At 42.3% G+C, this 24675-nt stretch overlaps 1 protein-coding gene, 1 long non-coding RNA gene and 1 pseudogene across 2 annotated transcripts in view; 1 reads left to right on the top strand and 2 right to left on the bottom strand.

Moving 5' to 3' along the window:
- Nucleotides 1–24675, bottom strand: part of LOC147017999 (uncharacterized) — an 82089-nt gene that overhangs the window by 15528 nt on the left and 41886 nt on the right. The gene's annotated exons all lie outside the window — the stretch shown is intronic.
- CPE (carboxypeptidase E) overlaps nt 1–24675 on the bottom strand; it is a 66491-nt gene that overhangs the window by 10977 nt on the left and 30839 nt on the right. Inside the window, exons 4-7 of the mRNA XM_085897158.1 lie at nt 10717–10834; nt 10456–10632; nt 9990–10129; nt 9777–9876 (exon numbers count right to left, since the gene is read on the bottom strand). Of these exons, the coding sequence (XP_085753284.1) occupies nt 9777–9876; nt 9990–10129; nt 10456–10632; nt 10717–10834 (535 nt within the window). The remainder of the gene's footprint in view (nt 1–9776; nt 9877–9989; nt 10130–10455; nt 10633–10716; nt 10835–24675) is intronic.
- Nucleotides 16041–17053, top strand: LOC147018002 (uncharacterized; annotated as a pseudogene).

Below are 24675 nucleotides of genomic sequence, written 5' to 3'. Positions count from 1 at the left end.
GGGATAAATGGAGAGAAAGTGTCAACAAATGGCTCGTCTTAGACGGTCACGAACGACGTTAAAGGCCCGGTCACACCTTGACGTTTTAGTCAGCGATGGCAACGTATTAAAATGTATGTAAAACGCTGGCTGACGTTGAACTTTTGATGTTTTTTTTTTAAGATTCGGACGTATTCATAACGAGTTGGTCGTATGCATAACATATTAGTAATGGACACAGAACGTTTCATTGTGTTATAGATAACTTATACCAACGAATGCTGAACCTGTTGTTGGCCTACACAACCTATGCCCAACGATAGTCTAACTTCGGCATAGCGCGTTGCACGCATCGCCGACGATGTCGTGACGTAGCCTATTAAAAGGCTGACGCACAACGATTCGAATCATAACTGCCGTAGAAATGGAAGTGTCAACATCGCGGTCACACCTTGGCGATCTTGCCAGCGTATGCCGATCTAAGAAAAATGTGTCTAAAACGTTGGGGCACGTCAAATACGGTATGAGTAAGTTTGGTATACGTGAGTAGAACGCTAAAGTATGCTATCATACGTCGTAGTAAGTAGAGTACGTCAAGAAATTTTAAACATGTTCAAAATTTTACGACGTACTCGGCGTATGACACACGTTCCGCATGCGATGGGGATAAGTTTTACACACCACACGATATGTGGACGCTTACACACGTCCACAAAGGCTACTTATAAGCTACTCATAAGTCGAAACACGTCGCGGTAATGTCTTTTTTACGCGAAACTTATTTCTAACTTATGTTTGACGTGCTTTGAACCAATTCTTTACGTAGTCCCAACACACATCGACGTATGTAGACGTATTCCAATGACGTCTTCCGGTCGACAAAAAAAAAATTAACGTGTTTCTAGCTTACAACTGCCATATAAAGACGTGTTCCCAGCGGTTTTGGGAATTGGTATATAAAAATGCTGCTCATAAAAGGAGAACCCAACAGTGTTTTTGAGTCCTTTTTGAGTCAATGTCCATGTCAGTAGTAACAGTATCAGTATCAGTATTAGTATTAGTATTAGTAGTAGTTTGTTCATGATGGCAGTAGTAGGTGAGTGTGAGGGGGAGGGTGTGGGTTATGATGGATCCTCCTTGCGTCCGCGTGTCCACGGGTAGGTTCATAGGCTGCCACTCAACGATTTAAATGGCTGCATCTCCACCATTGAAAGTAGACGCTTGCGCTCAACAATTGGATTTTTTTTACACTCAACGACTTTTAAACGGAACCACTCAGCCATTTTCATTGTTTACAATGAACGATTTAAATTGCTGTCACTCGCCTTTGTTTTTTGACGCTGGCGCTCGGAAATTTTAATCGTTTCTATTGAACGTGCTAAATCGCTCAAACCCCACTATTGAAAGTAGACGCTTGCGCTCAACAATTTGATTTTTTTTTACACTCAACGACTTTTAAACGGTACCACTCAGGGGATTTTTCATTGTTTACAATGAACGATTTAAATTGCTGTCACTCGCCTTTGTTTTTTGACGCTGGGGTTTGGAAATTTGAAGCGTTTCTTCTGAACGTGTTGAAACGCTCAAACTCGACTATTTTAAATAGACGCTGCCGATGGACAATTGGAATCATAGCCAAGCTAGACATCGAAGTGTGAACATCCTCGTCATGCCGAAGAAAAGTTTGAAGAATGCTGCAAATAAGTGTCCTGGCCGTGGCCGTGGACGCTGACGCAAGGACGATCCATTATACCGACATCTTTCAGCCTATGAGTAACTTAAAAGTAACGTCTGTCGATGTGTGGCAACGATCGCGTAACGTGCCAACAACACGTTAATCATAGGTTAGAAATAAGTTTCAGGTACGCTAAACATTACCTCAGCGTGTCTCAACTTATGATTAACTTACAAGTAGCATGTGTTGACGTCTGTCAACGATCGCAGACCGTGCATACAACTTGTGGCCAGCGTAGTGGAACGTGTGAGTCATACGCCGGCATACGTCGTGAAATTTCAAGCATGAAAAAATTTGAGGACAACCGAAAAGTACAACGTTTAAAGCCAACGTACAACGACGTATGGCAGTGTTTTTCAGCGTGCTCTCAATGTTATCAAAACTTACCCATAACGTATTCAACGTGTGCCAGCGTTTTATAAAAAAAATTCAAAAATCGGCATACGTTGGCTAAAACGTCAAGGTGTGACCGGGCCTTTAGCCGAGAGTGCCGGCGCGGGAGGACTAACTTCGATCATGGACCTATTGTACCCGGAGTGCGGGTGTAAAGATTTCAAGCTACCCTCCTTTCAAGTTACCTCCTGGTAATCTGAAATCGATTTCATCCGACCCCCTACGATTTCAGATTACCCCCATCAAAACATTTATTTATGTATGTTTATTTTCAAAAAATAGTAATTTAATTGATATTGAAAACTAATTAGGGGAAAACCATTGACCACGTGACAGCCTTGAAATAGTTTGCAATGAATTTTGATTTTATTATGAATGATTTTAATTTAATATTGTTGTTAATTGAAATCAGTATTTCTCATGCAGTTATAGTTTTTGCCACATTTTTATGAAATCCTTCTTCGATATAGTTGATCCAAATAGACATACTGGTATATCTTTTAACCAACTCAGACTATATTTACAATTATCGAAACAACGCAATAAAATCAATGTATAAGAAAGGCAATGAAAACAGCTTATTTTTAATTCACAATTTCGTTTTGGTGGTGGTGGTCGTATGGCAGCTTAGCTGCGGGGTAGCTATCATTTCTTGAAGCGCGACTGTGTCGCTGATGCAGTGCCCCTCTACCAGTACACACACTGGAACTGGTACTAATTTCGCCGACCTCAGAAGGATGACAGGCTGTCAACCCCCCGGTGCATTATTTCAGCGGCTGAAGGGGTTTGAACTCAGGACCTTAGGATCCCAAGTCGCCACCCTAATCACTGAGCCAAAACCAGGCTACGCACTCAGCCTGTCATCTTTTCGAGGTCGGCGAAATGAGCTATACCATTTAGTTTTGTGCAAGTACACTCCATGATGTTCGCACAATGACGAAATTGCTTAATGACGCATTTCTCTGATGAGCCAAAACATTATGACCACCTGCCTAATATGCTGTTGGTCCTCCAAAATTGGTTTGGTCCGCTGTTGGTTGGTTGCAGTTTGGTGTGCCACCAAAACAGCGCCGACCCGCCGAGGCATGGACTCTATAAGACCCCTGAAGGTGTCCTGTGGTATCTGGTACCAAAACATTAGCAGCAAATCCTTGATATCCTGTAAGTTGCGAGGTGGAACACTTCATCATGTTCCTCAAACCATTCCCGAAAAATGTGTACAGTGTGGCAGGGTGCATTATCCTGCTGAAAGAGGCCACTGCCATCAGGGAATACCATTGCCATGAAGGGGTGTACCTAGTCTGCAACGATGTTTAGGTAGGTGACATGTGTCAAATTGACGTCCACATGAATGGCCGGACCCAGGGTTTCCCAGCAGAACATTGCCCAGAGCATCACACTCTCTCCACCGGTTTGTTGTCTTCCCACAGTGCATCCTGGTGCTACTACTTCCCCAGGTAAATGGCGCACACGTACACGGCCATCCACGTGATCTAAAAGAAAACGGGACTCATCGGACCAGACGACCTTCTTCCACTGCTCCAAGGTCCAGTTCCGACGCTCACGTGCCCATTGTGGGCGCTTTTGACGGTGGACAGGGGTCATCAATGGGCACTCTGACCGGTCTGCGGCTATGCAGCCCCATATGCAACAGGGTGCGATGCACTGTAGATTGTGACACATTCCTCCTGTGACCACCATTAAAATTTTCTGTGACTTGTGCCACAGTAGACCTTCTGTCGGTTCGGACCAGATGGGATAGCCTTCGTTGCCCTCGCACATCGATGAGCCTTGGGCGCCCAACACCCTGTCGCCGGTTTGTGGTTTGTCCCTCCTCAGCCCACTGTCGGTAGGTATTCAGCATTGCTGACCAGGAGCACCTCACAAGCCTTGCCGTTTCAGAGATATTCTGACCCAGTCGTCTGGCCATAACAATTTGGCCCTTGTCAAAGTCGCTCAGGTCTTTACTCCTGCCCATTTCTCCTGCATCCAACACATCAACTTCAAGAACTGACTTCACTTGCTGCCTAATATATCCCAACCCTTGACAGGTGTCATTGTAACAAGATAATCAATGTTATTCACTTTACCTGTCAGTGGTCATAATGTTTTGGCTCATCTCATCAGTGCACACACACACACACACACACACACACACACACACACACACACACACACACACACACACACACACACACACACACACACACACACGGTGTTTCAAAAAGATTGATACAACTTTAAATTTGGTTTGGTTTCAGACCAGGTCACTCTACCCTGGATATGCTGCTACTGCTCTCCCATCAATGGATGGAGGTCCTCAATGCCAGACAGGAAATCCGAGCCGTATCCCTGGACATATCACGTGCTTTTGACACAGTCTGGCACCCTGCCCTACTCACCAAACTCTCTTCCCATGGTATTCAAGGCCATCTCCACTCATGGCTCGCAGACTTCCTCTCCTGTCGCAGTCAACGTGTGGCCCTAAATGGAGTTCTTTCATCCCCTCTTCCTGTGCAGGCTGGAGTTCCTCAAGGTAGCGTTCTGGGCCCTGTTCTTTTTCTGGTTTTCATTAATGATCTCTCGGACTCTCTGGAAAATCCTCTATTTCTCTTTGCCGATGACTCCACCCTCTGCCGTACCATCTGTCATCCCTCAGACCGGCAAGCAGCAGCTTCTTCGCTCACTGCAGATCTGGATAAAATCACAAACTGGTCCAACACGTGGAACATGTCTTTCAATCCACACAAATCTCACACTCTCACTATGTCTCTTCGAAAGGACCGTTTAGAAAACCCCCCCATCCACTTTCTCAACAATCCTCTGGAAGAAGTCTTTTCTTTCAAGCTTCTGGGTCTCACTATCTGCCATGACCTTTCCTGGGAAAGTCACATTTCCAACCTTGCCTCAAAAGCCAGTCGCCGACTGGGAATCCTCCGTCGTGCAAAGTCCTTCCTCGGCCCTCTTGAGCTCCTGACTACTTACAAAGCTTTTGTCCGTAGCCTGATGGAGTACTGCTCTCCCCTCTGGGCTGGTGCTTCTGCCTCCCACCTTTCTCGGCTTCACGCTGTCGAAACCAGGGCATTTAAGATCATCGGCATCTCCCGCAATGAAGCTGAGTCTTTGGGCCTCTCACTCAATCACCGCAGGTTGGTCGGTGGTCTTTCTGTCTTCTACCGACTCCTCTCCAGCCTTGCCCCCCCTGCTCTCTCTGCAATTTGTCCCAACCACATTTCCACAGGGCGCTCAAGGTCCGACAACAACGGCCTTCTGGTAAAACTAGCAAAATCACGAATCACTGCTCATCTTCACTCTTTCATTCCTCTTTTTCCCGCCTTTGGAATAAACTTCCTCACTCTATTCTTTCCCATTCTTCCCTCCAGGCTTTCAAAACAGCTGTTCACCACCACCTCTTATCTTCCCCCATCCAAATCCTCGATCTTTTCTACCCTCGATAATCCACCCAAGCCCACTTCCTTCAATTCTCCTGCTTTCCTTCCTGAAAGTCCCTGTAATGTCCATCTTCTCTTCGCCATGTTCCCTGTCCCATCCCCATCCCTCTCCCTTCCACAGTTCACCTAATGTGTCTGTTCCCCACTGTTTTGTCCCTTCCACTCCCGCCCCTCTTGTCTCATGCCTCCTTGCTGTGAGTTGTGTGTTAGCTCTCATACGAGCCTCGACCAAGGTATACAAAAAAAAAAAAAAAAAAAAAAAAAAAAAAAATTCCTGCCATTTCTTTGTTTTTTGACCTAAACCGTTTTCCTTTTCATGGTTTGGTGGTGTTATCGTGGTATTTTGTCCCTGCGATTTCTCACTCCGTAGCTCAACTATGCCATTGACAGTGAAGCAGAAGACAAAAGTGGTGGCTCGGTGATATGAGACTAGATCATATGTCGACACCCACTGGAAGTTCTGCAGGGAATACGACCTCAGAACAATTGATGGATCCACAAATTGTGCCATTCAACGTATTGTGAAACATTTTGAGCACAAGGGTACAGTGCACAACCAGAGCAAGGGCAACAGTGGCAGGCCATTATCAGTAATGAAGAGCCAAGCCAACATCGACGCCGGGTGGGATTCTGCAGTGGACAGTCCCAAGAAGTCCCACTGCCGGCGCTCCCGGGAGCTAGGCATCAAATCAACATCAGTCTGGCATATCCTCACTCAGGAACTGAAGCTTTTCCCATACATCATCTCTATTAGGCATAAACCGAGTCAAGATGACATGAGAAGGAGACTTGATATGTGCAATTGGCTCAGTGACAGGATGGAGCGGTACCCAAACTGGATCAACCTGATCTGGTTCATTAATGAAGCCCATTTCCAGTGCCACATGAGACAGAACTTTGTTTGAACAAACATCATCTCCAGGCAGTGCCACATGAGACCTACAGGAAAGTTGGACAGAACTTCGGAGTCAGAATCAATGCCCGTCTGAACCGTGGAAGGGCATACATTGAGAACGTCAATTACACGGATTTTGCGTAAATGCCAATTTCAGACCTTGGGCTCTCATTAACTCTAACAGTGACTTACTGCAATAGCAAACAGTGATAGAAAATACTATGTCATAAGCTTTGAAGAAATGTTTGGTTCATGTTCCTGAGGTTTCTGTTTCTTTGTAAATAAACATTTAAAGTTGCATCACTCTTTTTGAAACACCCTACATATACACACACATACACGTATACATATAATATTCGTATTCTGGTGTTCTACCAGAAGGCAGGTTCAATACTGCCAAAGCAGTTCATTGGCAAGGGTTATAATTATGGGTTCACACAACTGGCACGCAGGTACTTGTGCGCGGTAAATAACTAAATGTGTACTTCAAAGATACGAAGAAAGCTTAAAAACGTACTACCACAACAGAGGCTTTTGATGGAAGATTTTCTCAGCTCGTGAAGGTAAGATTCTTCCATGATAATTCTGAAATACTGTGATTTCAAAATGAAGTTTATAAATTATAACATGATAATTTACAAGTTGTATATTAACTTATCAGATTAGAAAAAAAAAAATAGATTCAAGGAGAACAAGAGCAAAGAGGAAGAAGAGGTTTTCTCAGCTCGTGGAGGTAAGATTCTTCTGTGATTGTTGATTTACTGTCGTGTGATTTCAAAATTTAAGTGCATAAAATTAATTTTATAAATCATACCAGCATAGGTTTTGTTGTAAGTTTATAACTTGTAAGATTTTAAAAAAGAAATAGATGTAAGGGGAATGCGCAAGCAAAGAGGAAGAGGAGGAGGTTCAGGAGCATCCGGAACGAAAAAAAAAATTGCGGCTTGCGAGTGTCTCTTCTGGAGTGGATGTTCTGAGAGAGCGCATACAGAGGAGTAAGATGCATACAAAACTGAGAGGTGCTTGGGAAAGCAGAAGAGCTCACTCGAAGCTTACAAAATTTTTCCTGAGTACCAAATTATATCTGCTGGTACTCATTGGAGAACGTAATTAACAAAAACTTGTGTGAAGTCCTGGTTATAATGGGTGGTTTGCCATTGCTTTCCCAGCAGTTGGAAGGTCAGGGGTTTGGAATTTGGCCATGATGCTGACGAAAGGTTGCCTAGTCTTCGCAAAGGACACTATAGGATCTTTCACATCCACCAACGAATGCCAGCAGACGTGACACCAGTTTAACGTCGACGTGAGGAATGGCACACACATTGATGAATCACCCTGTCTGTGAAACAAAGGGATGAAAGTTTTTAGCTTGGTTGGGATTCAAACACAGGCAAAACGGCTTACAGGCAAGAGTGCATACCTCTCGGCCGTGCTGTCAGCCCATAATAAATGTTTTTAAATACAGTAAATATAAAGTTACATCGGAGGGAGTACCTTCTTGCTAGGATGTTAAGTTAGCGTGTAGGCCACTACTTGGTCCGTGTGGTTGCGCAGCTTGGAACATTTTCTGTAACCAGGGACCTGTTAGTTTGAAATCATCCTGTTTTTATGCATGCCATGAGGAGTTGTATTATTGCCATACGGAATAGGTAGTTGGATGTGTTGGCGGTTTGTGTGCAGGCCGATAATCCCACCTCGTGGTCTAGGGCATTGAATGCAAGGAGATTGGCATGGCATTGGCTCTCGCATAAACTGCAGGGCACAATCCCATTGGTGGCCTGAACAGTGACGCATCATTGGTTTGGGTGGCGGCGGCGCCAACACCCCATCCACATGACGTCCCTACAACGTTGGCGAGATGCCACCTCAATTGACCGGTGCCAGGTCACGAGCGAGGGATGATAGAGGGTGCAGCGAATGGCCGCGGGGGAGGGGATAAAAGGCCGCACACAGATACTGGCAGTCAGTCAGTAAAGCCGGGGCTTCAAGGTTGTAGGTGGATTCAAATCAGTCAGAGACCAGTGTGGCTACCGGAGTGTTTGGGACGGTGCCTGGAGAGCAACATGGAGAAGAGTTTTGTGAATTTACCTGTGCCACCCTGGGTCACTCACATGCTTCCTGAACTGGAGCCTGCTCACCCCAAATATTCAAGCCTGGTTTCTCCCTTTGTGCATGAGAGTGAACGTGCCAATTGTGCCTTAGCTTACAAGCCTTAACTCACAAATCTCTGTGTATTTATTTATTTCTCCATTTATTGTTTCAGTATCTCTTTCATCCGAGATTCTCTGTACGTGTTGTGTCGTGCTAACAAACGTGTTATTTTTTAACAAACATGTCAGCCTGATTCCTGCCACCTCTTGCAGACGTGAACAGTTTCAGCTAGTTTGGAAATCCCTGGCGGAGACACAAATTGGGTAAAGAAACTCATTTTAAGAGACTGGTGGGGTACAGATCCCACCCGAGAGAAAGAACTGCGTTCTCCACTCAAGCGCAGCTTAATTTAACTCAGCCATTCGTGAAGTGCATTGCTTCGGCACAGCGGGACCGCATTAACTACCCAGTTAAAGTGACAATATATAGATGGTAAAGCAATATTTTGTTTACCGCAGCATATTAGTCACAATTGTATCTAATTTTCAATAAGGCCTCACTTTTCAGCAAACTGGTTGAATACAACTTTAATCATTTTTTCTTCTTCTTTAGTTCCTACTCATAAAATGATCCTAAAATCTCTCATTCTCATTCATATAATCATAAGTTTGTACTTTTTGTTTTGTTAAAACTTAGTGATGACAATGACAGCCTATTGATACAATAATACACAAAAAAAAACTGAAACACTTCACTTTGCTCTCACACAGCACTGTCCAATGAAAACTCCTCCCCTGATCCTTTCTTCACCCACTCCCCATGCATAATGTATCAAACTTTCCAAGGAAAGCAATGAAAGAAGAAAAAAACAAAAAAAAAAACACAAATCAATAACACAGCTCGAAGGAGAAATAAAATGTAAAGATAAACAAGAGCGAGAATTGCTTTGCAATACATGTCCTCTACTGATGTGAAATTTTCGAAGTCCAAAAAGAGCACAACTCTTTGAAAAATTGACGAAATGCCCTGAAACTCGAACTTGTTCTGTAACTTATCATAATAAAGCCATGTACCAAGTTCAGTTGAATATGTTAAAGGATATGGGGAAAAAAATAAGTCGGAAAAAAAACCATAAGTGGGATGGACGGACGGACATACGGAAAGCAAACCTATAGTACCCTCCGGTGAAACTGGTAGGGGGCTAATAAAGGAGTAGATAGAGTCTAATTACCAGTTGTTATGTCATGATCGATTCCTTTTACAGAAATGATGGCTTTAGGAATGGGTGCTCCGTTACTCTGCAACACGAAGCCTTTGATCCCACGATGAACCTGCACCAAAACACACACAAAAACAAAAAATAGTTGTCAGATAGTCCATGATCAAGTAAAAATGCAGAAAAATGGAAACTTTGTCAGCCTGAAATAAAAACTGAGAGGGCTACCTGCTCAATGTAGGTGATAAGAGCCTCCCTGTTATCATCCCAAAATTTCTGCAACTTCGATTCCGGAGGAAACTTCTCACAGCTAAGTTCCAGTGTGATCTCAAAGCAATTTGAGCTCAGGTAGTTGAAATCTTGCATGCCTGAGATGAAGAAAAAGGGCATTTTAGAGTTGAAGAATACATCTCGTATCAATATGTTTGGGAATCATTTCACAAGAATTCATTCCAGAATATTTTGATTCACAATGAGAGGTTGAAATGTTCAAAAGTTAAATCATCAATTTCAGTCGATCAAGGACCGCAAGTCTTGGTTAAGAAAGACCAGAGAAAAGATGAAAAAAGGGGAAGAAAACAATGAGTGGGACTGATGTTGAATGATCAGATGAAACCAAAGGCATGGAGAAAATGTTGCAACAACGAGTTTCCCCAAGTTGGAAATGCTACTGCAAAATGTGTACTGAGCATACCGCCAGCCACGCTGTACCAAGCTGCACCATTGGTCGTCCCATTTTTGAAGTTTGAGGGTACAGAGTCACATCCAAGCACATGGGAATTTGCCATGGTGCGGTGAGCCGAGGCATAGGCCTGTGAAAGGCTGCGGAACATATTGTCGTCTGGGCTAGCTGAATAGCTGGCGATCTGGCCTGCAAATAAAAAGAACTGAGGTTGATTCTAATGTCACAACCCTTTTTAACATTGTTAAGATGGTAGAATTAGCCGAGACATACCATTTCGTGTTTCATCAAAAGGATAGTTGGCTACAAGGTCTCCGCCATGCAGATTAGCTGAGAGTACAAAAGGGACTCTTGCAATCCAATGAACAACAGATCTGGTCTCTGGAGATATCTGCAGTGAGATAGGAGAACAAATGACATTAAAATAAATGTCAAGCAAGAATATACCATATAAATATGGATACAGGACTAAAACAGCCTTTGTATTTTGTTGAAAGGCTTTACGTAAACCAAGCCTATAAATTAAAATGTTATAACTGTCAAAATGTGGCATTTGGGAGACATATTTACTGAAATGTGGGTAAGAAAATATGGTGAAAAGGGAATGCAAAGAAAAGGCCTGAAAATAAAGATGATGGATGCCCAAACATTTTGGAAAGGTGCCTGAGGAAGGGTAATCTATTCAACGACTTTAAATGATCGTGACCAAAGTTTTCAAGGATAGTGTCGGCCTGATGGGGAGGAGAATAGGGGGACGGTCACCAATCCACAGGGGTGTATGGTCACCATTCCAGTTAAGCAAGCAGAATGTAAATGATATCCAGGCATAAATTACACACAAAATATTTTTTTAAAGGAACAATATATTTATTCTTTTTTTGTGTACCTTGTCGAGGCTCGTATGAGAACTAACACAGAACGCACAGCAAGGGGGGCATGAGACAAGAGGGGCTGGAGTGGGAAGGACAAAACAGTGGAGAACAGAGACATTAGGAGATCTGTGGAAGGGAGAGGGATGGGGCAGGGAACACGGGGTAAACAAGATGGACATTACAGGGACTTTCAGGAAGGAAAGCAGGGAATTTGAAGGAGGTGGGCTTGGGGTGGATTAACGGGCATAGAAAAGATCGGGGATTTGGATGAGGGGTGATAAGAAGTGGTGGTGAACAGCTGTTTTGAAGCCCTGGAGGGAAGAATGGGATTGAATAGAGTGAGGGAGTTTATTCCAAAGGTGGAAAAAAAAGAGGAATGAAAGAGTGAGGGTGAGCAGTGATTCGTGATTTTGGTAGTTTTACCAGAAAGGGGTTGTTGGTGGACCTTGAGCGCCCTGCGGAAATGTGGTGGGGACAAATCGCAGAGAGAGAGCAGGGGGGGGGGTGAGACCGGAGAGGAGACGGTAGAAGACAGAAAGACCACTGACCTGCCTGCGGTGAGAGAGAGGAAGAGGCTCAAAGACTCAGCCTCATCACGGGAGATGCCAATGATCCGAAATGCCTTGGTTTCCACAGCGTGAAGCCGAGAAAGGTGGGAGGCAGGAGCACCAGCCCAGAGGGGGGAGCAGTACTCCATCAGGCTGCGAACAAAAGCTTTGTAAGTGATCAGGAGCTCAGGTGGGCCGAAGAAGGACTTTGCACAACGGAGGATTCCCAGTCAGCGACTGGCTTTGGAGGCAAGGTATGAAATGTGGCTTTCCCAGGAAAGATCATGGCAGATCGTGAGACCCAGAAGCTTGAAAGAAAGGACTTCTTCCAGAATATTGTTGACAAAGTGGATGGGGGGGGGTTCTAAACGGTCCTTTCTGAGAGACATAGTGAGAGTGTGAGATTTGTCCGAATTTAAAGACATGTTCCATGTGTTGGACCAGTTTGTGATTTTACCCAGATCTGCAGTGAGTGAAGAAGCTGCTGCATGCCGGTCTGAGGGATGACAGAATGACCCAAGAAATGTGACATTATGCTGACATCATGCACATAAATTATGCCAACACATCACCTCCAAACTTTATGGGCTTGGTGTGATGAGGTATTGCCAAACCGTTTGTTTGTGACCATGCCAAGTTGGTTGAATAAAATTTGAACCCCCTAACTTGAGGATACAGCAAGGCACAGTTTGAGGAGAAGTGTGGTTGGGGTGTGTGTGTGTGTGTGTGTGTGTGTGTGTGTGTGTGTGTGTGTGTGTGTGTGTGTGTGTGTGTGTGTGTGTGTGTGTATTTTTTTCTTACATATATCTGGCATTTTGAGGTTATCGGTATCGGCCGATGATGGCATGGATATGGCCAATATTTAAAAACTTTTAAAAAAAGATACAACTTTCCTTCTCATGATGGTAGACAGCTTGAGCTACCCCTTGTGTCAATTCAGCATCTGCAGCCACCTTTAAGGTCAGGTGGCTACTGCAGAATGTTAGTGAGAGCTTGTTGGCAGTGCAGGATATGCCCAAGGGCAAAAGGTAAGATTGTGTATGCCTAGCTTTCAAATCTCAATATATTTAATTCCCCACAGCGAAACAAGCCATGTTCACCACGCCCACTGTTCGTGCTGCACAACCTCTGCAGACGTCACACATATACGGGGCTTTCTCGCAGCCTTTCACATGCCCTCTCACACCATGGGACTTTCTCAAACCACTTAGGCACATGGGCCATCTCGAGACCTTTCATCCTCTCTCACCATGGGCCTTTTGCACACTCACAAAGTTCCTTGTGACCATTCGCACATGGGACGTCTCTCGGAGGCCCCACAGCCAAATTTGCCATTTGTGGCGGGTGCACCATTCATGCTGCACACGCTCCACAGTACGCGGTGCCCCACACCCTGATTCTCTTGGAAAAATTTTTAATCTGTACATGTATATCCATGGTCACCTCAGATGGACCCAGATGTAGTCGGATATGTAACATGGCTTCCTCGAGTTAATTCCGGATCCATACCCTTTGATATAAGCATCTGAAACACATCCGACCATCACTCCACACCGACCGAACTAGTCAAAGATGGGCCGTCAGATGTTGGGTGGTGTGTGGGTGCATCGAAAGTTGAAACCTTCGCTAAACTTAGCACATAATATATTGTGCACCCTTTGACACCATGACTGGTAAGGGATCAACGAGTAATATGAGTGCCTCTCTGCCTAAGAACCAAAGGAAAACTACTCAAACTAGAGGGGGAGCACTTGGTAGAGTGCAAAACCTCCACCGCCAATACTGCTGGGTCACTTAAGTGAACCTGATATCCTATTCATTGTAGGTCAAAACGGATCAGAATCTACTGAACCACGATTGAATAAACTACACTAGATCGACGCGCAAGTAGAAATGCCAAAAAAATAAAATCGAATTTTTTTTGAAAAAAACTTGCAAAATTTCTGGGTTTTTTTCTCTAACAAATTTTTTTGGGGGGGTTGGAAATCACTTAAAACATGTAGAAATGCAAAAAAAAAATTCAAATATTTTTCAAATAAAATCGAAATTTTTTTTGGACCAAGTCAAAAATCTAATGGCATGATCCTTGGACCATACCTAATCCCCCCACCAAGTTTCGTCGAAATCTGTCCAGGAGTTTTTCCGTAATACTGTTCACAAACAAACAAACAGACAGGGGTGAAAACAGTAACCTCCATCCATCTTCGATGGTGGAGGTTAATGAAGGTGAAATTAGAAGTGATCGAGCGATAAGAGCAGTGAACATTTCCCAAGTGCTTGCAGGACTGATGGAGACCAACCTTGAAAATGATTCGTGCAAATGCTGATAAAATCAAAGTGAGTGCTCAGAATGTTTCGCCATTACTACAAAGAGAGCGAGTCACATTAACTACAACGCGATTAACGGATTAACTGCAAGTCAGATTAAAGTGATCAACTGAAACATCAGATGTTGACGACACTGCACCTTCCTCCTCATAAACTCCACACAATCACCCCTCCACCTCCATCACAGCAAGCAACACCATTTAACATCGGTTGATGAAGTTTCATTTTATTATACTTAAATGCATAAGTGACACTCTCTGTCTTTCTCTTCGTCTTCCCCGTCCACCTACATCCCGACACACAATTTCCACCAATTACATTGTTTCTTATATGAAAATTATCTACTTTTGTTTCACATGTTTTCAGCTAGCGTGGTAAATTCTCGGAACGCAACTACCGCGTTAAATGAGGAATTGCTGAATATGACGCTCAAAGTGGGAAGAATGAAACAAACGGTGGGAAACACACCCTGTCACCCATGGTGTGACTAACATGGTGGCTCGTACTAGAACTAATTGGGAGGCAGGAATTAAAATTGTTGTTTTTCTTTTACATAAATCTCAATTATAGTTTTAGCTTGAAAAATTGGCAGTTTTCAGGTAAAACCGGATTTTAGGATCCTAGATTTGTGTCTGGTTACCTGTACAAGCTTTGCTCGACATTATAATTGTGTTGATAATTAAAATAAGGTTGGAAGTTAGCCCATATTGTACTGTGACGCTGTGTATGAGCAAGCAAGCTAAGTAGTACATGAGCCCATCCAAAAATTGCTACCATGAGAGGGCACCAGACTTTGTTTGTTTCATCTTATGTATATGCCCATGGACATAACAAAACAGTATGATGGACTTCTCAGTAGAGTAGCTCAAGTTTTGTATGGGACTTTGAAGATATCATGATTTTATGGCGAAGCGGGTGCCAAATTGAGCCTCAAAAATAGCACATTCCATGAAATATGTTTTGAATAAAGACAAAAAAACACTTGTTTTATGAGTTGTTTTCTATTGTGTGCATGTGAACAAGGTATGTTTGGTTGACAAAACATTTTTTCTCACAATTTGATAATTTAGAGCCGAAGTTGTGTCCTGAAGGCATTGGATTGGCATTGAGGTCCACTTTAGATATGATTATGAAAAAGCTTCAGGAACAATTCTTGGCATTATGAAAATCATCCAAGTAAAGGTTGTTATTTAGGTGATATTTAAATTATAAGCATTAATCCTAATAGCATTATTCATCTCGTGTTCACTAACATGAATCCCTCAGAGAGTGACAAGATGAGATCCATTAAGTTCAATTTGATAAATATAGTTTTGTAAGCATGTGTATGATTATTTAAGGTAATTCATATCTTCTTCCAATTAACCTTAGAAATTGACTTCGAAGCCACACAGCTATGCCAAGTGACACTTAACAAAGACGAAAAATATATGCATTTACCGTTATATCTCCAATTGAAACAAGCAGTCATAGACTGGTACTAACGAAATCGTCAACTTGACCTCTGACCTTGTCTAATAAAAGCTGTCTCTCGAGAAAGTAGCGACGCAAACCAGAAGTTTCTACGATGATTCTGTACCAAACCATCAAAAATCGAATGTTTGACCTCACTGTGACCTTGACATTTGACCGATTTTGACCAAAATCTAATCAGCACTAGCCATCACCCTCCTGAATCACATGATGTAATTTGACATTGGTGGCTTCTTCCGTTCTCGAGTTATCGTGCCTACAAACAAACACACAAACAAACACAAACAGATGATGGAAGTCATCAATATACTTACAAAATCTTTAGATTTCGTAAGAAATAATTGCTCTATTCTGTATCATTGCAGGTGAATAAATAATGGATGCACCTCAGAAGCCACCAAAAAGGCCTTATGTTGAGGAGAGGACCTGTATAATCTGTGCAGCAAGTGCGCCAATCAGTGAACTCACCAACCCAAAGGATCCACAGTCCATAGAAGCGCTTCAGAATGCTGCCAGGATACAAAACTTTGATGCCATCCTTAATCTCTGTGAATATGATTATGACTAAAAAACTATGGTATCATAGAAACTGTCGTTCTTCTTTCACTCACAAGAAAACACTTACCAGCCTTTCATCCAAAGAAGACTCTTCTGCTGGCACAGATCCCTGGAAATCCTTGCGTGATGGCCCTAGTTCATCTCGTGTTATGGATAAAATTTGTATTTTCTGTGACAAGAAAACCAAATACATCACAGGATCCAAAACCCGTGAACCACTTCATGCAGTCTTTAGAGCTCCGTTCTGATGACAAGGTTCAACAAGCAGCCATTAGGCAATTTGACAACAAAATTCTGGCCATAACATCACGAGAACTCGTGGCAGCAGAGGCCCACTATCATAAGACCTGTTACAGAAATTACACGAGGGATGAGAAACCCAAAGCTGTGACTGCAACTATGGCAAATGAAGATGTGGCCTCCCAAGAAGCAGAACAAGAATCATACATGATGTTGTTCAAGCACATAAGGGACACTATTTTCACTAATCCTCAGGCTGTTCGCCTGACTCATCTAACTGACAAACTTGTAGAATTCATGAGAACATATGGCTTCCAAGATGTGAAGAAACAGACCAAAAATCACATCCGCCGTAAGTTGGAGGCAAAATTTTGTCAGTCTCTCCACTTCATCACTGAGACAAATGGTAGGGTTCTTGTATATCCTGATAATCTATCACTTGCACAAGCCCTTACAGATAATGTTATGCTCAAGGATAAGGTCCATGAACTAAAGTCTACAAATGACATAAGACATGTCATCAACCAATCTGCAGTATACATCAGAGACCAGTCAGCGCATTCAGTGGACGAGGAAAATTGGCTGCTCTGAAACTTCTGAAGGAGAATGTCCAGTACCAAGAGGCATTCAGAAAACTAGGGCAAGATTGGACATTGTCTGCAGAATTACTGACAAATCTGGAGGTGTTCACGTGGCTCAGACAGACATCTCAGAAGTCAATGAAATGCACTACCAATTATTATTCAGAATCAAGAACGGAAACGTAGACTCTTCACAGTTGCCTCCATGCAAGGATTGCCTGAAGATGCATGCTGTTAGGGCAAACTACCAAGCAGCCATTTGGCAGAGATCCCTGACCAGCAAGCCCAGCATACAAAATCCCATTGACAGTAATGGGTGGACCTTGGATGAAGTGGGACAGCTCACAGTCAACTGGATGACTGGTCCCATAGCCCCCGATGTTGTCCTGGAGTTCCTGTCTTACAAGTGCAAGAGAAGTTGCCAGTTGCCATCTTGTCAGTGCATGGTGAATGGCTTGAAGTGCACAGATGCCTGCAGCCTACAAACATGTGACAACATGAAGGATCATGAGGAAAATGATGACTTCACGGATTCTGACAGTTCAGAGAGTGATGATGAATGAACGAACAGATGTGAACTGTCTATGTATTTGATGTTTAGTATTGTCTGATTCATGGATTTATACTGGAAGTATATGTTTTATTTTGATCATGTATTACTTTGAACTACTATGTCTGGGAAGAGAAGTATATGCCTCACAATGACTTTCCAACAAAATGTACTTGAAAGATATCATATTGTTTGTCACCATGTCAATTTAATGTTATTCTTGCTATAGTGATCTTTGGTTTACTGAAGGCAACTATAGGGAAGATTTAGCTCTGTAATTATCATATTTGTGTCCTGAATATAAATAAGTCATGTACATGAAGTATGTGAGGAAATGTGTGGATGAAAACAGCAAGTATGAAACCTGTTGTGCTGTTTGCGTCAAGGCTTTGGGTCAATAATAGAATAATCAGTTAATTATGGTTCAAATCTCTGAGAAAACTTCAGAATGTATACTAGTTTGAGGTCTAACATGCTTTGATAACTGTACATTTTATAATGATGAACAATGAGTCTCAGACACAATTTTAAATGGTCTGATAAAGTTTGTACTTTTAAACATGTTCCTCTTAGTCTTTTTTTTCTGGTTTTCTGCCCCTCTCTCCCACATTTAGCTGTACAGAAACTAAGCTACTCTCCAGAAATGTCCATCATGCTGTTTTGAGTTACAGATACATAAAGGTAACAGAAAATAACTAAAAAAAAAATCTGGTGCCCTCTCATGGTAGCAATTTCCAGAATTTGGCCATGTAGCTCCTGGACTAAATTTCAGAGTGTGTTAAATAAAATTCTGAATTCAAGTTCAACAATTCTGTCTAATTCTCTTTCATTGTTAAATTGTTCAATCAGATGCACAAAAATCGGCATTATATCGGCCATTGGTCCTCCGACTTTACAAATATCGGTATCGGCACCGGCCATGGAAAAACTCATATCGGTCAACCTCTAATTTAAATGCTCTCCCCTTCTCGTCTCCCCACCCTCCCCACACTGCACGAGACCAGTCAAAACGTCCATTAAAATGCTCTTCCACCCCCCCTCTCTCTCCTCAAGCAGACGGTGTACACGCCCCCCCAAAACTTCCGATTTCCCCCCAAACTAATTTCGAGTTGACGTAGAACACTCGGAACATCCAAAAAATTTATTTTAAAAAAGTGTCGAATAAATTATACAGATGAGCCGTCACCTGGCCTGCTCCTCGTGCCCATGATGACCGCGGTGCCAGGTGCTGCATTTGGCTTCAAACACACAAAAGTGTAATTTTTTTTTTTGACGTTTGCTTTTCCCCAGATTTCTTTTTATTTCATTTAGAACACCTCAAGGGACCTCTAAGAATGCAAACACACGTCAACTAGAACTTACGAATGTTCAATCCCCAAAGGAGACAACTCCGAAATCCACACATGTTCAAAATGCCGATTTAGTTACATATACAGTACTTGTATACAAGCAGGTACATGCGGAAAGTAAAATGCGACCACCCCCCCCCCCCACCCCACACACACAAACCCCAAGACCTCAACCTCCCCCTCCAAACCCAAAGGCTTCAATCTCTTCCCCACCACAAGCCCTCAAAATCCCTCCAAACAAATACTCAACCTCCCTCCCCCCAACCAGAAGTCCTCAACTCCCCCCCCTCCCAGTCAAAACCTCTCATTCCTACTAACTCTGTTAAAAATAAGTAAATTAAATAAGACCCTCTTTTGATTCCTCCCAACCTGCATGTCTATTTACTTCACATAATGTGAATTACATGTCCATGCACATTTGAAATATGTTGTTAATAAAATCCTACATTTGCACACAATTCAGCCTTGAAAACTGAGGCCATAACCAAAAGTAATACTTGGTGAAAGCACTTTGGACAGCAATTGCAGCTGTTAATCTGTTGGGATGGGTCTCTACCAACTTTGCACACCTTGATTGGGCAATATTTGCCCATTCTTTTGCACAAAACCGTCCAAGCTCAGTCAAGTTGCGTTGATGGACAGAAATCTTCAAGTCATGCCACAGATTTTCGATTGGATTTAGGTCGGGGCTCTGACTGGGCCACGCGAGGACAGTTATCTTTTTGTTCCTTAGCCACTCCAGTGTAACTTTGGCTGTGTGCTTCGGGTCGTTGTCATGCTGAAAGGTGAACTTCCGTCCCAAGTCGTCTTTTTTGCAGAGGGCAGCACGTTTTCCTCTTGTATTTTTCTGTATTTTACTCCATCCATTTTCCCTTCGATCCTGACAAGTACCCCAGTCCCTGCTGATGAGAAACATCCCCATAACCTGATGCTGCCACCACCATGCTCCACAGTAGAGATCATGTTCTTTGGGTGATGTGCTGTGTTGGGTTTGTGCCTAAGGCAACGTTTTTCATTTCAGCCAAAAAGTTCCATCACGGTTTCGTCAGACCACAAAACTTTTTGCCACATGGCTTCAGAATCTCTGGAGTGGTTTTTTGCATACCCCAAACGGCACTCACGGTGGGTTAAGTAATGGCTTCCTTCTTGCCACCCTGCCATACAGGCCAGACTTGTGGAATGCTTGGTATATTGTTGTCACATGCACAGTGACTAGCCTTTGCCATAAAGGCATGTAACTCTTTCAACGTTGCCATTGGCCTCTTTGGTGGTCTCTCTGATCAGTCTCCTCCTTGCTTGGTCATCCAGTTTGGAGGGATGACCTTATCTAGGCAGGGTCTTGGTGGTACCATCCACCTTCTACTTCTTAATGATTGTCTTGACTGTGCTCAAATACACTACCCAGCAGAGGAAACATGCAGGAACGGCTGATTTTATCCTGAAATAATCAGAATCACTGAAATTTAATGCAGGTGGAGGCCGATTAACTTGGTGTATGATTTTGAAGGTGATGCTTGGTTACACCTGTGATAATTACCTCTACCACCGAAGGTGAAGGAGGTTATCAGTTTGTCTGTTCGTTTGTTTGTCTCTGTTTATTTATCTGTCTGTTTGTTTGTTATCTTGCCAAAACGAAGTTTTTGTAAGATATGTTAGTCAGCTTGTATGTTTTTTTTTTTGTTTGTTTTTTTTTGTTTGTTTGTCTGTAATCATGTATAAAAAAATTCTGCAGAGCACAGTTATCATTGAAAATTTTTGTAACTTCGCACATCAGAGGGCTATAGAGGTCCCTTTCAGTGCATAAAATTTTGAAGGTCAAGGTCAAAGGTCAAGGTCACTTTGTCGCAAATCAGGGGAGTCGACGAAACCCTTATTTTTTGAGTAATTTTGATCGGATTGTCTTCAAACTTCATGGGAATATAGTTCATGGTCTGGCGCTCAGCTGATTAATTTTTGGTGGCGATTGGCCTTGACCTTCAGATGTTTTTTTTTTTGTTGTTTTTTTTTTTGGTCTGTAATCACGTATAAATCACTCTGCAGAGCACAGTTGTCATTGGAAATTTTTGAAACTTCACATATCAGAGGCCTATAGAGGTCCCTTTCAGTACACAAAATTTTGAAGGTCAAGATCAAAGGTCAAGGTCACTTTGGTGCAAATCAGGGGAGTCGACGAAACCCTTATTTTTTGAGTAATTTTGATCGGATAGTCTTCAAACTTCATGGGAATATAGTTCATAGTCTGGCGCTCAGCTGATTAATTTTTGGTGGCGATTGGCCTTGACCTTCAGATGTTTTTTTTTTTGTTGTTTTTTTTTTTGGTCTGTAATCACGTATAAATCACTCTGCAGAGCACAGTTGTCATTGGAAATTTTTGAAACTTCACATATCAGAGGCCTATAGAGGTCCCTTTCAGCGCATAAAATTTTGAAGGTCAAGGTCAAAGGTCAAGGTCACTTTGTCGCAAATCAGGGGAGTCGACGAAACCCTTATTTTTTGAGTAATTTTGATCGGATCGTCTTCAAACTTCATGGGAATATAGTTCATGGTCTGGCGCTCAGCTGATTAATTTTTGGTGGCGATTGGCCTTGACCTTCATGGTTAGCGCCTCAGGTCAAACATATTTGACCCCAAGGTCAAATTTTCAAGTTTTAGGAACCATATCGTGTCGTACCTCAAATTGAACACCTTGATGAGTGCTTTCTAGATATGTCAAGCTTGAGACATTATGACGTCATTTGGTGACGTTATGAGGCAAACGCATATTTTTCATGGTTACTCTGTAGAACGATTCTCATCGGAATCTCTCGTAGGCAGATATTCCTCAAGGAGTCACTCCTGGTGGATAGCAGCTCTGTTCACCTCAGTGTGACCTTAAAGAAGTCACACGTGGTCACCTTTTGGCAAGATACGGGTCACCCTGCGGGTGACATTGGTTTATTTGTTTGTCTGTTTGTCTGTGTGTGTGCAGGATCTATTTTAAAGAAGGGTGATCATTCAAACCCTTCTAACTACCGTCCTATTGCTCTGACTTCTCCTGTTTCCAAAGTCTTTGAATGTCTTCTCAATTCCCATTTTCTCAAGCATCTTGAATCTCAGTCTTCTGTCTGACCACTAATATGGCTTTCACAAGGCAAGATCTGCAGGTGATATCCTTTCTTACATTACAAATGTCTGGGCCTCTTCTTTAAGAGACTTTGGGGAATCTTTTGTTGTCGGCCTTGATTTCTCAAAAGCCTTTGACAGAGTTTGGCATCGGGGTCTGATATCCAAGCTTCCCTCTTTCGACTTTCTTCCTTCACTCTGCTCTCTCATATCGAGCTTTCTCTCCACCGCTTTATCTCTGTAATTGTTGATGGTCCAAAATTGACCCCCTTCCCTATCAACAGCGGTGTACCTCAGGGATCCGTTCTGTCTCCAACAATCTTCCTTCTTTTTATCAATGACCGACTTTCTTCCACAAATAACCAAATGCACTCATATGCTGATGACTCAACATTACATTCCTCCATGTCTTTCCCATCTGCCCCATCTTCCCTCACTTCATCACAGGCACCTCTTTAAATTCGGATTTGGACAAGATCTCCCAGTGGGGAAAATGCAATCAAGTTAAGTCTAATGCTTCAAAAGCTCAATTTCTTCCCATCTCTCTATCTAAAACTCCTCTCAACTCTCCAATCTCCTTTGAAAGCTCAATTTCTTCTCATCTCTCTCTCTCTAAAACTCCTCTCAACTCTCCAATGTCCTTCAGAAACTCAACTTCTTCTCATATATATATATATATATATATATATATATATATATATATATATATATATATATATATATATATATATATATATATATATATATATATATATATATATATATATATATATATATCTCTCTCTCTCTCTCTCTCTCTCTCTCTCTCTCTCTCTCTCTCTCTCTCTCTCTCTCTCTCTCTCTCTCTCTCTCTCTCTCTCTCTCTCTCTCTCTCTCTAAAACCTAAAACTCCCCTCAACTCTCCAATCTCCTTTGAAAGCTCAACAAGTACACCATGTGATAAAATAAACCGACTCGGTATCACTCTAACATCAAATTTATCCTGGAATCCACACATTACGCAAATAGCTAAGTCTGCCTTGAATAAATCAGTTCTATTCAGATGTCGAAGATTCTTCTCTTCTGAACAGTTGCTCCAACTATATACAGGATTGATTCGTCCCTGTATGGAGGACTGCTCTCACATCTGGGGAAGTTCCAGCTCCACATACTTACTAGACAGAATTGAATCAAAAGTTATTCAACTTGTCAACTCCACCAATGTGACCTTAAAACTCGACCCGCTCAAATTACGCTGCACAGTGGGCTCTCTTTCTCTTTTCTACAGATATTAGTATTACTTTGGTTTCTGCTCGCAAGAATTGCTGTTTGTGTTCCTCCACCATGAGTGAGACCAAGGAATACTCGACAAGCCACTACATTACATGATTATTGTGTGGCCATTGGCAATTCAAGGGTGGGCCGTTACGATGTTTGTTTCTTCCCGTCCACTGGCAAACTCTGGAACTCTTTACCTTCTCACGTATTCCCAAACACTTATGACCTTCCCCTTTTCAAAAAGCAGATTTTTTCACTTCCTCAAAAACTATTAGACGATTCTCTCTTTCCTTAATTTTCTATTATTGCAGTTCTTATATTTAAGGCTTGGCCTCGATGAGGACTATTCAGTCCGTGCCTGTATCCTTCAACAATTAAAAAAGAAGGATATCTCAAAAAGTTGTGGATGGATTCAGATGAAATTTTGTGGACAGGTTCGGTGTGTGACAAGGACGAACTGATTCGATTTTGGTGAAGATCCGTATCTGGATACTAGAATTTTTTCAGTCATTATTCAGCATTGAGACATTGCGCCAAAAACGATATTTAGCATGATATCTCAAAAAGTTGTGGACGGATTCAGCCGAAACTTGGTGCACATGTTGGGTGTGTGACAAGAAAGAATCAATTCAATTTTGGTGAGGTTCCAAATCCAGATCCGGATGTGATAATTTTTTAAGTGATTCTTCACCATTGAGAAATATGCCAAAAAAAGATATATCGAATGACATTTCAAAAATGTATTGGGCCCGATATGTTCTCGTGGATCAGTTATTGTGTGGCGGAGGTATGCGCGCGCTCAACCGAGTGCCCTTCTCGTGTACAATTGCTATTATAAGGGGAGTGGACACCGATCCAACGAAGATCGTATAGTTTTGTATTTTTAATGAATTTTCTGAAATTTGTAGAATTTGTTTTTCACTTGGAAGTTGTGGGTGATGATGTGTAAATAAATGTGGAAAAGTCTGATTTAATGCAATTTAATTCCAGGCTACAAGGCAACAAAAGGTGAAAATTTGGAAAGGGGATGTCGACTTTCTATAGGCACTGTATATAATCATGAAGCTGATCAAATACAAACCCATCATTAATTGCCAATAAATCATCAAGAAATAATGATGAAGTATGATCAAATACAAACCTTTGCGTAGTTGTTAGTTTATTCCTGGACATTTTCTGAACCCAATCAGACTTGTTCATGTGCAGGAACAAATTTGCAAAGAAAGGGGATGGATCTGAACCCATGGGTATCTCAACTATCCACTGGAGTAGCCTGTTGCCAAATGTAAAGGAAAAATCCAATACTTTCTTGAAGTATATTTTTTGAAAAATGACATAAATATTGATTTTTCCTTTACAGACCAGTGTGCTCTT

The sequence above is a fragment of the Eptatretus burgeri genome, chromosome 10, assembly GCF_056783735.1.
Source record: "Eptatretus burgeri isolate ZD-2024b chromosome 10, Ebu_testis_v1, whole genome shotgun sequence".
NCBI classification, from domain to species: Eukaryota; Metazoa; Chordata; class Myxini; order Myxiniformes; family Myxinidae; genus Eptatretus; species Eptatretus burgeri.
The sequence above is the reverse complement of the archived record's forward strand: the minus strand, read 5'-3'. Positions and strand labels throughout refer to the sequence as shown.